Source organism: Zonotrichia leucophrys, chromosome 1A, assembly GCF_028769735.1.
Source record: "Zonotrichia leucophrys gambelii isolate GWCS_2022_RI chromosome 1A, RI_Zleu_2.0, whole genome shotgun sequence".
Classification (NCBI taxonomy): domain Eukaryota; kingdom Metazoa; phylum Chordata; class Aves; order Passeriformes; family Passerellidae; genus Zonotrichia; species Zonotrichia leucophrys.
Window position 1 is genome coordinate 56955631 of NC_088170.1, and position 15238 is coordinate 56970868.

The 15238-nt window shown below is 44.5% G+C and overlaps 1 protein-coding gene across 1 annotated transcript in view; it reads left to right on the forward strand.

Annotated features, from left to right (window-relative positions):
• CELSR1 (cadherin EGF LAG seven-pass G-type receptor 1) overlaps window positions 1-15238 on the forward strand; it is a 165162-nt gene that overhangs the window by 116181 nt on the left and 33743 nt on the right. The window contains exons 6-16 of the mRNA XM_064702803.1: window positions 886-1043; window positions 1945-2108; window positions 3140-3265; window positions 7894-8060; window positions 8514-8699; window positions 9016-9129; window positions 9449-9623; window positions 10320-10461; window positions 12151-12271; window positions 13364-13547; window positions 14382-14483. Coding sequence (XP_064558873.1) covers window positions 886-1043; window positions 1945-2108; window positions 3140-3265; window positions 7894-8060; window positions 8514-8699; window positions 9016-9129; window positions 9449-9623; window positions 10320-10461; window positions 12151-12271; window positions 13364-13547; window positions 14382-14483 — 1639 coding nt within the window. The remainder of the gene's footprint in view (window positions 1-885; window positions 1044-1944; window positions 2109-3139; window positions 3266-7893; window positions 8061-8513; window positions 8700-9015; window positions 9130-9448; window positions 9624-10319; window positions 10462-12150; window positions 12272-13363; window positions 13548-14381; window positions 14484-15238) is intronic.

Consider the following 15238-nt stretch of genomic DNA (forward strand, 5'->3'; position numbering starts at 1 on the left):
GCAGAGTGAGCCACTAACAGTGGAGGTGTGAAGCTGAGTGTGATAATTCTAGCTTTGTGGCTCATGTTCACCAGGCCACATTGTGATTTGATGGGCAGGAGTTTCCTACTGCCTGGGAGAAGCAGAGGTGAGGAAAAGCCAGAGCTTTTATTGCTGCTTTAATCCACATCTTCCATGCTACACCTGCATCTGTGTGCCTGCACCAGAGCAAGCACAGATACATCCATTATTTTTGATTGTCCAGCTCCACCGGTCATTGGTCTCTATTCTCCTGTAACTAGAACTTAAGGGCTTCTCAGCTGACCCAGCAATGGGCAGTGGTTTTTCATGCACTCCATCCTGTAGCTGGAACAAGCAGGTTTCATCTAAGTTCCCTCCCAGTCATCAGACGACACCTCACTACAGCTTTTATAGAGGCCTGAACTCAGTTTCTGGTAGCCTGGACAGAGTGCAGTCATCAGAGAAAATGTGATTTAAGCCTTTAATTTAAGTTTCAGTTGTAATAATACATCATTTTAGGGTTTTCATTGCCTTGAGGTGAAGAGGTGCAAAATGAGCATAATTTATTAGAATTTACTATGCAGAAGTGAGAAAACACCTGTTTGATATGATTTGGGCCAAAGTGGTTCAGCTGTGGAAAAGACCAAAGCCACTTCTGAGCACCCTGTGTACCATACTGGGTATGTGTGGGCTCTGAAGTCATCCATTGGGGTTTTTCCTTGCCTAAATGTCGTGGGACAACCTAACTTCTGCTGTTTCATTTACATCTTCTATTATTGTCCTCTTTGGGGGGTAATAAGAAGTGTGTTGCTGAGCTGACTGAACCAGCATTTAAATCTCATGTGTATGTAGCCCTGTATGACAAGTGCCATTTCCTTTTTGAAGCCAAACATTGGCCGATTAGGAATCCCCCATGGGCCCTCTGGAGAGAAGGTGGCCGTGGTGACTGTGGACGACTGTGACACAGCAGTGGCCGTGCGCTTCGGGAGCCTCATTGGGAACTACACCTGTGCTGCCCAAGGCACTCAGACTGGCTCCAAAAAGTAAGGATTCCCTGTATTTGTGTTTTCCACTCATTCTCTTTTTCCAGTGAAGAATCACCAGCATGCAATTAACCACTGAGCACTAAGTGATTAACCAGTAAGTTGGAAAAACAGATGTGACATAACAACGAAAAGTAAAACAGTTTCATTTGGGATGTGGAATTACTTCTGCCATTTAAGTTAAGAGTCCTATCTTAAAAGGAGGTAGAAATAAAGGGCATAAAAAAGCAACCATTGAAAATCCCTGGTTGTGAGAAAAGGTTTCCTGTGAAGAAAAAAAAAATTGGTACTTTTGAGTTTAAAGAGAAGGTGAACAGCAGACAACACAAGGGGATATAAAGTAATGAATGATAGCAGAGAGACCACTGAGAGACACATGGTGCTCTAATATCCCAAGAGAGGGGTACACTATAAAAACTGGGGCTAATCCAAATGACCAGATGATAACACTTCTCACACAGTGTGGAGTCATTTAGTAGAACCTACATCCACTAAATGTCTTTAAGACTAAGATCCTCAGAGGATTTTAAAAGGATTGGCACTACATGATAATTAAGTCCTTACATAAAAATGTATTGTTTCTCAACCTTGTGCTGAGTGGCATCAGCCAGTCCCTGCATGACTGGGGTCAGAAAGAAGTGCCCTGTGGCTACACATTTTTCTCTAATTTTCATTTTCTTCTGCAGACTAGCAACTGTTAGGGACAGGTCACTGGATTCTATATGGACATGACAGCTCCTAAGTTAAAAGTTGGTGTTATTGGACTTTGATTACAAGCTCTGGAAGTGCTCATGTAGCAGACAGAAGTGCAGCTTAAATGTGCTTATGGAAGCAGTAAGATAAAGGGCAAAATAAAACAAACTCTTTGCAAGAAATTATGAGCATTTCTTTCTTTCTTCAGATCTTTGGACCTGACTGGCCCTCTCCTCCTTGGTGGTGTCCCAAACTTGCCTGAGGATTTCCCGGTGCACAACAGGCAGTTCATTGGCTGCATGAGGAACCTCTCCATCGACAGCAAGCCCATCGACATGGCTGGTTTCATTGCCAATAATGGCACTCTGCCAGGTATAGGCAACCAGTGCCCCAAGGGTCAACACCACAAAGGTCTCTGCCACAGCTGCACGTGGGACATGGCTTAGCATGTTGAGGCTGCCACTGCAAGGAGCCCCAAGAAGAGGAAGGGGACACAGGGTTCTGAAATTCCCCTGTCTCCCTGTTAGCACTATTGAGGGCAAAGCAGCTATGGGGCAGGAACTTCAGGTGCTGTATGGCATTGTGCTGCCACTGTGTCTCTGGCCAGACCTCATTTGTTTGTGTAATGTGCAGTCCACACCTGTGCCAGGGAGGCATACAATAGCCCGTGGCACAGGGCACACTTCCAGGATTCAGCAGCACATCAGAAAGGACTGGGCTTGTTTAGCCTTTCTGTATTGCTGGGAGTTTCAGCCAGGAATTTACTCCTAAATTGACTTCTCCTCCTCTATTTTTAAACTACCTATTAAATGTCATTTTGCTCTGAAAGCCAGTAGGATTAGTTCATGAAAAAGACAGCACTTACAATGACTTTTAAATAAATTGTGTTTGTTCTGTAAATAAAATTCTGCAATTCCCCAAATGTGAAACCTGCTTCATGGAGCAGCCTGTTGGAAGTTCTGATTTGATTTCCAGTCCCTGGATCCCTGATCAGGATTAGTTCCAGTGATTAGGCATACAGAATGTTCTCATCATCCTAAAACTGGCTCTTACCCACAAAAATGGAAAGTCCCTTCTGTCCATGCTGCTGAAGGTCTTTGTAAGAGCTAAATTGCAGTTCTAAAGTGTGTTGCATTGATTGTGGATTAAGGAGAGAGTCATAGCATATGCCTTTGATAGACAGACTTATCTTTGTGCATTTAACAGATGAATGCATGATCAGCTTACATAAACTTTTGCCGTCCACATTTTGCGTAACTGACTTCAAAAACATTTTTTAAAAAGAAGCAAAAAACCCAAACCTATAATAGCCATGTCTTCTTTGAGTAAAAACTCAAATACAGTCATTAAGAACCTTTTTTTTTATTGAAACCATACAAAGTAATGGTTTTCTTGAATTGCAGGCTGTGCAGCTCAGAGGAACTATTGTGAAACCAACTGGTGCCAGAATGGAGGCACGTGCATCAACAAGTGGAACACGTACATCTGTGAGTGCCCTGTGCGCTACGGGGGCAAGAACTGTGAGCAAGGTAGGCTGCACAGAGCTCTCCATGCTTGTCATGTGTGCACATGTCACTGCTGCCATTGCTTTCCCATAGCACCTGTGTCCAGCTGTGATGATTGAGGGTAGCAGAAGATTGCAGCTGAGACTGTCACCCGTTATCTGTTTGAAATCATTTTAGAGATCCCCTCTCTAGTAGATGACATACTGTCATGAATAAGAGCAGCTTTCATTGATTTACTTACATAAGCAAAGTAGTTAGAAAAAACTTGGCTGTATTTAGTAATTTGTTTATAGTAAAAATGCCTGATCCTAAGCCCCTTTAAATCAGTAGAAAGAATCCTGCTGACTTTACTGGGCTTTGACTCAAACTGGGGATGAATGTGCTGTTTTAATCACTACTTTTTTGGCAAGAGAGCATTCTGTGCTAAGTAAGAGCACTTTCGGTTTTACTGGATTTCTCTTTGATTGAGCACAGTAGGCATATATGTGTAAAACCTCATTACTAAAGGATAAGGAAGGAGCAGCAGGTGAGTTTTATAGGGTGTGAAGAACATGCAGTCAGTTTTTTCCCCCAGAAGTGAGGAGTTGCCTGTGGGAGGAGTCCCATGGGGTTGGTGCTGTAAGGTGGCTGCTCCTTTGGAATCTTCCTGGGTGCTTCCAGCAAAGAAAACGTGCTTCTCCTTGGCCTGGTCTAGGTAGTGGTACTGGTCTAGGTAGTAGCAATTTCTCTTCCCCTTCCAGAGAAGCAGCGATATTACCTTAAGAGGAAAGGACACATGGTTAAGTTTCTGTCTTGGAGATAAAGGTTTGCAGAGTGAAGAACAGGGAAAAGGAGCTATGGAGACCTCTTCCTATGCTCCACCCCACACAAAGCCCAGAGCTGTAATTATTGCCCCTAGCCTGGTACCTGTTTTCTGTAGCAGCTCCTCAAATATTTTGAGTTTCCCAGATTTGTATGAAGATCTGATTTTTCCATGTGTCTCATATCAAGAATGTTTGTTGGTGAAGTTCTTGTGTTTTCTTCATGATTGGCTTTTCTCTGTGCTACAAACCCACTCTGATGTATCCTGAGGGGAGTGCCAGGGCCCAGCTATGGTGTGTCCTGTGCTGGTGTAAATGAGAGTACTGCTATCACATGCAAAGACTCTCCTTCCCTCTGTTTTTCAAATGGAAATTCAAAATTTGATCAAATGTTTGTTTTGTGTACTATTGTCTTTCAAACTCAAAGCCAATCCACGAAGCTTGGGATTTAGATTATCATCTGGGAGCTGCCCTGTAGCCATCCATGGAACCTCATTTTCAATTCAGGTGAAAGAGATGATGGCAGTCACAGCACTGCCTCCCCCAGTCCCAGCTGTCACCTCTGCCTCCAGCACTGTACATTCCTGCATGTCCCCTTTGTTAATGAAAAACCCCATGTTCTTGCTGATGCCTCACTTTGTGGGGTTTTTCTACAGTTTAAAGGCAGCAGGCTGCTTGGTTCTTTAATCATATTTGTAGGCCAGTGTCCCTGTGGGAAAATTGCAAGCCAGGAAGGAAACACAATGTGACCAAAGATTTCAGGAGCCCAAAGTTAGTCAGGAGATAGAGTCAGTCACAGATATACAATTCTCCTGTCTTTCAAATTTCTTATTTGAATGCTCAGCTATGATCCTAAGAGCATTACCTGTTATTAGGCAGCTATTTTTTTTTAAACTCTTCAATAGAATATTTGCAGTTTTGAGTAGGAGTGCTGCATTTCTTTAATCCCTATGGCAGTGCTGGTTCAGCTTCAGGCTAACAGATGACAAAGACTTTGGCAAGTTACCAATGAACCTTTTTTTCATTTCCTGCTCTTCAAAACCTCTGAGATCTGGTCTACACTAGTGAGGATGGGATGTTTTACCTTCACCACCCTCCTAGAATCTGCTAGTTCAACTTCTGGCACCACCCCTCTCCCTCTGCTGATATATAGAAGGGAGATAAAAGTAAGGAAAATTAGTTTCCCCTTTATTGTAATTTAATTCTTTTAAAGTATTAGGTGTTGCAATTCTGTGAAGAAGATCTAGCAGCTGTGTCTGACTCACTCTTGGATGGCCAGTGTCATTGCACTAGCCTTGGGCTGGACCTAAACATAAGCTTCCACATGTCCAGCACCCACACTGCAGGTGACATCCAGTGGGGTGCTGGCAGCATGTTTCCCACACTGCAGGTGACATCCAGTGCCCTCTGTCTCCACAGGGAATGGCCCTCATGTGTTTCTGCTGGCCTGTTGGGTGCAGGACTCTCTTTAGAGTGAACATAGATACTCAGGCAGGGCTCCAAGTGACAAACCCTGAGCACAGGACCAGTTTGTATCACTGCACCACCCATGGCAGGGGGTGCTGGGAAGCATGTGGGCCTCTGTGGTGACAGGGGAGGTCAGGTCCCATCTGAGGACAGTGGATCTGCCACCCCCTCCATGGACACTCCTGGTCCCAGGCATGAGGAAGGGCTGGGGGGAAGAGGGAGGTCAGAGGGGACTGACAAATGGGGATTTCTATTTAACTAGCAGGGAAAGGTGCACCCTGGCCCCAGGGAAGGGAGGGAGGCTGGGAGAAGGTGTGGGAAGGGAATGGTATTTGCAAGTACAGAAAGTCACCACCAGTGAGAAAAGGAAGAAGGTGGCTAATTGCCATGCCAGTCCAGTTCTCCCAGGAGCAAAGGCAAAGTGCTTGCACACAGCATTCCCAGCATTCAGCAGGTGGGAAGCCCACAAATTTGCAATTTGTGCAAATTTGCAGAGGCTCCAGAGGCAGATTGGCTCAAAAATCTCAGCAACAGCCCAGAGAACCAGCAGCACAGTTGGAAGCTGAGGTTATTGTGAAGGTCAGCAGGGTAGAGGAGGAAGGCAAAGGCTGACTTTTGCACAGGTGGAGCAAGAGAAAATAATCCTGCTCAACACTGATGTCCTGGCTACTTTTACATTGATGTGGTGCAGTGTGGGCTGATGAATTGTGCCCTGGCCCAGATAGCCAGAATTCAAGTACTGCATTCAACTTTTAAGCAACCTGAGGCATCTGTATCCGGTGACAACCTTTTTTAAAGTTGCCATCTGGTTTTCAAGAGCAGGCTATGCTGCAGTTGTTCCACCATATGCCCTCTCTGGCAAAGGTGAGATCACAGGCTGGAGCAGGAGGGAGGGGGGCTGCCCCTTAGCCTGCCTGCCCTTAGCTTGGTGTGGGGTGGCTGCGTAACCACATCTTAAGGAAGGGCAAGTCAAGTTCCACCTCTGGCTTGACTAGTGGTAGCCCAGTAGTCCCTGACTTTTTGTTTCTCACAAATAGAGAGCTAAAGGGCTTGCACTTTACCCCAACACCTGCACTCCACTCCTCACCCCAGCCTTTGCCTTTGTAGACACCAGCAAGGCAGACATATGAGAATTTGGGGTTTGGCTTTATTCCTCAAAAAATGCAACTTCACATCAACTTCCTCCCATTTTTTGGTATGATGTCATCCTCCAATCTTTTTCTCAGGACTTATACATATGCACATAGTATATAGTAACATATATGCATTTGTATATACATGATCTACTAGAAAAACTCCAGAAAGTGTCAGCAGATATGGTAGTGCGGAGCAGAAAGGGAAAGAGTGTTAAGCAGTGATTTCCCTGTGATTTCACTGACTGACATGGACTCAGTACATGATGAAATAAAAGTCTGGGTGCTAATCTGTGGTGGTTGTATCCAGTCTCCAAGGCCTGCTTCCACTGGCAAATAGCTGCCATGAACTTCACCAACATGCCCACAAGCAAGGATGTCAGGAAGGGGCTGACTGTAGATCTCCTAGAAGGTTCCACACATGGTGGTGGTGTCATATGAGGTGTTGCAAATAGCACAGATCTCCCATGGCTTAATTTGTACTTCTAATCAGTGGGATCAACTAATCCATGGGACTGTAGCTCGTGTTTACCCAGGCTAACAACTTTAGAAGTCCAAGGGGATGTGTGTTCCTCTATTTTCCATCAGCAAAGTGCTTTCTATTGAAGGCTGTCATTGGTGTCACCCTGTAGGAGCTGTGCTTGTGCAAGGTTAGAGAGAGGGGCAATTTTGCAGCTGTCACCTCAGGATATTTAAGGCAGATGATTTAGGGAATTCCACACAAACTTTCTCCCTGTGAAAACACTGCGTAGCTGGGGCAGCTGAATAATCTGGCCCTGGAGTATTCACAATTAATTCATATTTCCTGTTGCCTCCCAGCCTTTTCCTGTGTTTAATCTGTTAATTAGAAGCAGGTAATCAAGGTTGTGTTGAAAACATCTGAAGCAACTGTTACCCTCATACTTCCTGCTCTGTCCACCCACTCACCAGCAGAACAATATCAGCAGAGATCCTGAGCTTCCCTTTCTAGGAACAGCTCTCATGTGGGTAATGCCATAGCAGTGTGGAGGTGCTGCTTTTGAGTACAGGCACCAAGATGCCTACCCACAACCAGGGTAGGTTGTAAATTTGCAGTATTATCAACTGTTTCACAGTAACTCCCCTAGACCAGCTCTTCGTCCATGATAGATTGAACGTAGCTCAGTGGAAGAGGCACTAGCTCCTTGTGTCATCACTGTGACATAGCATCACTTTTCCTCTTCACCTTTGTCCTGAATGATAAAAACTGTTTCTCATGTATTTTGATTCACAGCAATGCCTTCTCCTCAGCGTTTCAGTGGTGAGAGCATTATCATTTGGAGTGACCTTGACATCACCATCTCTGTGCCATGGTACATTGGGCTGATGTTCAGAACCAGGAAAGTCAATGGCATGTTAATGCAAGCCAATGCTGGGGCTGCATCCAAGATCAACATTCAGGTAAAGTGGTTTTTGGCTAGAAAAAAATTAATACTCCCCCAGCAATGGATATGGCCAGATGAGCTACACAGCTCCATTCACTTAGCTAAATAAATGCATGTCAAAAAAACATATCATTACTTTAGCCTTTTACAATGATCAAAAAGTGAAAGATCAAAATATAATTATAAAAATCATATTCATTTAAGATTATTTTTCTAGTCAGAGGTAGTAGTGGACATTAATATAGATGTAAAAAATGGATCTATTCCTTTGGGGATTTTTTGCCCATAAGGGAAGCTGGAGTGTGAATGTCCAAAGTTATACAAGGAGTTCTTGCAAGCATTCCCATCTTTACTCTTTGGGCTTTTTTTCCTTTTGGGTTTTCTTAAGAAATATTATCTTGCCCTCCACTTCCTTCTGCATCCAGTACAAATATGTAGCAAAAAAAGACTTTTTTTTTCCTCCCAACAGATACTGAACAGCTATGTGCAGTTTGAAGTGTACAGTGGCCTGAGCCAGGTTGCTAGTTTGAAGATGAGCCAGTCACGGGTCAGTGATGGGGAATGGCATCATTTATTAGTAGAGCTGAAGAGTGCAAAGGATGGTAAAGATCTCAAGTACCTTGCTGTCATGTCCTTGGACTATGGGATGTACCAGGTAAGGCAGCATCAAAACTGCCACTGAGCACTGCACAAATGCTTTTAGGAGAAACTAGGGTAAAGGACTGTGGACAAGTACTTATGCTGTGAGACATGTTCTGCAGTGATTTATGCCTGATCAATGATATTCATTTATTATGCTTTATGATAATATATCTTACAAAGAAGTCATAAAAAGACACATTCCAATGTCTGGCTCCTCACTGCTTTGGTATTTTTTATGTAATCTATCAGCCACTGCTTGTCACCCTCACAACTCTGTCTGTGTCACAGAGAATGATAGTGCTTCTTATCAGTTGTTATTTTCCTCACAGAGCACTGTGCAGATTGGAAATCAACTACCTGGATTGAAAATGAAAAGCATCATTGTGGGAGGTGTTTCTGGAGACCAAGTCTCTGTTCAGCAGGGATTTTATGGATGTATGCAGGTATGAAATTAAAAGCATAGCAATAAATTTTGAATTAGTGAGAAAATGCCCAGGTGAAAGTGTGGGAGGTTTCTTTTTCATCCACCCTCAAACATTTCTCTTTCCTCCATAAAAATTATCTGAGAATCAAAATATTGAAATCTTTGCCAGGTACAAATCTTATCACATAGGGGAAAAACATGTGAAAAAAAACCTGGATTTGGCTCATTAGGTGATTTCTTTAAAATGTAGCCTCATTGATTGATGAAAATAATGAAACACATAATACTGTACTCTGAAAGGAGATTCTAATTTTAAAATAATTGTCTTTTGTCACCAGGGAGTAAGAATGGGAGAGACATCTACAAACATAGCGACCCTCAACATGAAACAGGCTATCAAGATCAACGTGAGGGAGGGCTGTGAAGTGGATAACCCTTGTGATTCCAACCCCTGTCCCCAGCACAGCTACTGCAGTGACGACTGGGACAGCTACTCCTGTGTCTGTGACCCAGGTAACCTGCTGGCCACTCATACAGGAGCTGGATCACACCTCCATGAGCTCATCAGAAGCAGCACAGCAGCAGCAGGCTGGCAAAGTGTTCATCTTCTGATTCTTCCTCTTCCAATCAGTATTACCCTTCTCACTCTTACTGTAGCACCCTGGAAGCTGAACTCCTGGGCTAAGAATCCATGCAATGTATCCACCAAGTGGAAAGACAGTCTCTGGTCCAAGAGACTCTTGTGCACCTCCCCTTTTCTTTTAATTTAATTTAATTTTTTTTTCTTTCTCAGCCTTTTCTGCTGTTGAATTTCAGTCTCTCACTCCACATCCTAATCAAGATACTTTGAATGTTTTCTCTGTTTTGGAGCATGTAGCCAGCACATGCTGTCAGCGCCCAGCACAGTCACCTCCCATACATGCAGCAAGAGAATACAAAACTATTTGTGGCACATGCCCCAAATATAAAACTGGGAACCAAAGGCACAAGGGTGCCTCAAGCATGGTAACAGACTGTCAAAAATAATGGCTTGCTATCATTTTGTTTGAGAGGGAAAAGAGTGCTTCATTTCTGACAGTATCTCAGGGGGAATCTACTGATTATCAAAGATGTGTTATTAGTGTATAAGCTTAAGACAGACAGTCTTTTGGAGACATGCAAATCATAAATTACAATGGCTGCTGTAATTTTCTTACCTTGTCTCCCCAGGGTACTTTGGGAGAGACTGTGTTGATGTATGCAACTTGAACCCATGTGAGCATGTCTCCACATGTGTGCACAAACCTAGCTCATCCCACGGCTACACCTGTGAGTGTGGACAAAGCTACTACGGACAGTACTGCGAAAGCAAGTAAGAGAATTATTTTGTTCTTGGTTTCTTGATCCTGCCAGGCAGCTCTTCACCTAGGGCAGCAATCCTCCCACTTCCTGTTCTGCTCCGATAAACTTTCCTGTTACAATTTGAGTGGTATTTTAGGCTCTGTTGCTTTTGGCGTTCCTAAACTTTCCCAGAAACTAGACATGTTATTCAGGAGCCACTTTGCTTCATCAGCTACTCGGGAGCTCAACCAGTTCTGCTGTGTTGCACAGCACTGCACCTCACCTGTACTTTGTGGTGGGTTTGGCCTGAGTTTGCTCTGCATCTCTCCTCCAGCTTCCCCAGCACACAGAGCAATGCACCAGTTTGGTGGCCTCTAGCAAGATAAAGTCTCTTGGCAGTGTAGGTCCAGTCCCTGGGCTGGCAAAGAGCCATCTCTTCTGGACAGTCTGGGGCCTGTGTCTGTTGCTTTGTGGGAGAAACGTGCTGATTCCCCCGTCAGCAGCTTCGTGGTCTCTGATAAGCATTCAGCAACCAGCCTTATCCCAGAGGCGGCACTTTGATTTGCTGTAATATGGGCCATTCATGATGTGCAAATGAAGTGCATTTGTCTGCCTGTTTAGGAATGACTCATGTGATGTTTCCTTCCCTTTGAAAACTGCAAGCTTCTTCCTCTGCCTTTTGTAGTGTAGGCTTGCAAATGTTGGCCGTGCTGTTGCCAGATTTGTCTTTCATTCCTCTGGATTAGCAACACAGAGACATTGTCCCTTGTTATTATCTGCTGGCATGTGTCAAGTGCAACACTGTGGTTTTCATATTATAAAACATAGAAGTACAAACTTACCAATTACATAAATAAAATTGGTATTGGTCTTCAAAACAGATGGAAATAGTTTTTCTTTCCTAAAAATGAGCAGCAGGGAGAGGATACCTTGTGCATTTCCAGGATCCCAGTCTCAGAGCCCTTGTCCTTCAGGCTATTGTTTGACAAAGACTCCCAGCTATGAGAGAATCAAAGCTCTCCTTGCCAGAACTAGTGTTGGGGCATCTGTGGGATAACCAGCTCAGAGGCTCACCCAGATGAAATAGTCCCAGTGAGAATGGGGCTTTCTTTCAGCAGGGATGGCCTTTGCCTTGCTGCTTAGCTCCCAGTGCTGCTGCACTCAGTCTGAATCATAGTTTTGATCCACAGTCCAGATCAAAGCTGCCACCCTCCCCTCTTCCATGTCCCCAACCATGGGTCCTCTGTCTCTCCTGAGGCAGACCAGGGCTTTTCAGACCTTGTAGTGAACAGTCTGAGAAAGCCACGCTGGCTGAAAGTAGTGGCTTTTCTCCATAGGATGAGCTTGCAGACAGCTTTACACCTGAACTGGTGTCCCTGTGGGCTGGGGCAGGATGGGGATGAGGGGTGGAATATGAAGTCTTGGGGAGCTGTACCTCAAGGCAGCTCGTGGTGGTAGATAAACCAGAGCACAGGCTCAGAGCCACTTGCGCTTGAAAATACTTAGAAAAGCATTCTCTTTAGGTTTTCATAGCATTGATATTCTAATTTCTCCTATATTATAGTGTATTTATATTTATATATTTATTGATTGTTGTTTGAGATACATTACTGTCTCTAAGCTGATGCAGTTGAGTGCAGATTTGGTCCAAAGCTTTATTTTCACCCTTTTTAAGAGGGAACTTAAAATAACTTTCTTTCAATTTGATTTTCTTCAATAGGATCGACCTACCTTGTCCCAGAGGTTGGTGGGGAAATCCCATCTGTGGCCCATGTAATTGTGAGACTAGTAAAGGGTTTGATTCTGATTGCAATAAGACCAATGGAGAATGCCACTGCAAGGTAAGCAAAGCAAACCATTCTTAAGTCAAAATTTCTTTAGTTTAAAAAGAAACTGTACCGCTAATAATTACAAGTGAGTATCTGATACAAAGTACACACAGTTGTGCTTTGTATCACATATATATGTATGTGCACAGTGGAGTTAATCATTACCCAAAACATTTTGCTGGCACCACCCTTCTCCAAATCATACTGTACAGCTCTTATCTTATTTGTGTTTGGAAAAGCGAGCCGAGAGGATGAAAGCCTGGCTCTGATCTGTGAAGTGCAGCCTGGTTTATCAGGGGAGATCAGGCCGGGGTGCAGAGGAGTGTCAGTGGGGTTTTGTGCATCACAAGTGAGTAATGGCCATGAAACAGCTCGGGCCAGCTGGCTGAAGCTCTCCCCTGTGCTATGGCCAGCAAAAGGCCAGGCAGCTGGAGAGAGCTGCAGGGCTAAATGCTTTCCTCATCTCTGGACAGGCAGGGACAGATGGGGGACATGGGAGGGGATGCACCTCGTCATGAAGGTTTTACAAAGGACTTCTCACAATAGGTTTAAACTGGCTTGAATGACATCAGAGGAGCTGGGCTTGTGCAGACTGGCGGCTGTGAATCTGGCCCCCTGCTCCTTTCTGAAACGCCAGCAGGACACACAGCAACTGTTGCATGAAATGGAGTCAGTGGGGTGCCAGCTCCAGCTCTTGTGCAATCCTAATGCCTCTGATCAAATGCATATACAGAGGTGATTTGAATATGGGGTCATTGTGTGCTCTCCACCCTCTACCTGAAACACAAATGCACAGTACAGGAAGTTTCCTTAGTGGCTCCTTCATGCCATAGAAGAGCAGAATTGCAAAGCTGAGAAAACTGTAAATCCTCCAAGAATATGTTTGGTGGGCACTTGCAACAAGTGCCCAAGGAGTAATGTGGGCCCTGTGGCTCTACTGCAAATGGCAGCACAAACCCTGGGTCTCTGATAATAGTAATGTAACTTTTATCTGGGCTCTGCAAAATGAGCCCTTTTATAATGTACCTGCTGCCAGAGCAGGTTGCAGAAATATGGGCGGTTTGGAAGTCAAACACCTCGTGTCTATCATTTTGGTTTTTCTAGGCCAATTACTACAGGCCCCAAAGCAGCGACACCTGCTACCCCTGTGACTGCTTCCCATCTGGCTCCCACACGCGCGCCTGTGACATGGAGACGGGCCAGTGTCCCTGCAAGCCCGGCGTCATCGGGCGCCAGTGCAACCGCTGCGACAACCCCTTTGCAGAGGTCACCGTGAGGGGCTGCGAAGGTACCTCAGCCTCGCCATGCGGCCCAGCCATGCTGCCCAGTCATGCGGCCCAGCCACACTGCCGTGTGAGACCAGAGCCACTGGCAGCGAACAGATGGGGACACTGCAGGGACAGTCCTGGGCCCAACAGCATGGCTCCAGCAGTGGGGCAATGGGGGCTGCAGCAGCCTGAATATACACCCCTCCTCCTAGATATGTGCCAGTGTGACTCATGGGGGCTGAGGGAATGGAAAAAAAGCTCTTATCTCTTTAATTTTTCTCACATGGAAATATAGCCTGCTGAGGTGGAGTAGAGAGAGCAAAAGACTAGCAGCAGCTTTTCTTTAAACCCGAGTTCATCTGCCAGTGCAGTGTTTTATTGCTGAGCTGCAGCTGAGGAGGCTGGTGAGAGCCCTCACGCCTTTGGCCCACAGAGGCACCATGCCATGCGCCTCGTGCACTCTGCCTTCCTTCCCCACCTTGCCCATCCTGCCTTTCCTCTCACCCACCCACCCACCCACTGTCCTCTTGTGATCAGCACAAAGCTGCTGCAACAGCAGTGTGTGGGCAAAATAAAGGAGAAATGTTTTCCCACAATAAAGAAGCAAGCAGAGATAGGCAGAGCCAAAATCCAGAGCCCCATAATCATCCCAAGCTCTCCTCTGTCTGTACCTGTCTGTCCCATCTGTTGGATAAGGAGCAACTGATGGGTTACAGCTTGGAAGGCACTGCAGAGGATGGGTATCCTGACAGGGCTTTGGAATTACAGGAAGGTCCTTCAGGCAGGTTGAAATGTCTCACTGTTGTGATTTTATCTTGTCAGAAAAATTGTATCATTTCTTTTTCTGCTTTCAGTAATTTATAATGGCTGTCCTAAAGCTTTCGAGGCTGGTATTTGGTGGCCACAGACCAAGTTTGGCCAGCCAGCTGCCGTGCCTTGTCCTAAGGGCTCAGTGGGTAAGTTCCCTGGGTAAATAATTACCTACTTTATCTGCATGCTTTTTTTTTTTTTTTTTAATGTGCATAGGGAATATCCTTAATTCATTGGGTCTAGAGACTGCAGCATAGCTTATATATCAAGAGCAGAAAAGTATAGCTAGCTGAAATCAAAGAGCTGTTAATATATATTTGGAATACTAGCAATAAATAAATGCAGCAGTACAGCAGATAAACATGTAAAAAGCACAGAAATTCTCTATTTTCAAAAAAGCAGAGCCCTATTTTCTATTTATCAAACAATTCTTACACATGTAACTTTCAGTTTCTAGTGACTTATAAGTGTTCTTTAGCTATACAGTTCCTCTGGACAAAGATAAAATTAGGAGAATAATATTCCTGATGACTGCTTTACTAGGCTTACAGCCTACTAAAGCTAGAGTTGCAATAAAACTTGCATTTTTCTACACAATATCTTTTCCGTAAGCAAAATATGTTTTCGCTGAAAAACTGAAAACACCTTTTATAAAAAAAAACGCTGAAAAAGAAAGCTGAAAAGCACCTTTTATAAAGCAGATGATCTATGGTTTTTTGTACAACAGGCAAATGACAATTTTTTCATATATGTCTCTATAAACATGTATCAGATTTTTGAAAATAGAGTTCCCAGACTTTTCCAAAGGCTGTTCTGTGGGAAGTGAAAACTCTTTCTTGGTTCTGGACGTGGTAACTCTCTGCTGTGAGTGTTCCTTAGGCTCAGGGAGTTATAAATAGTT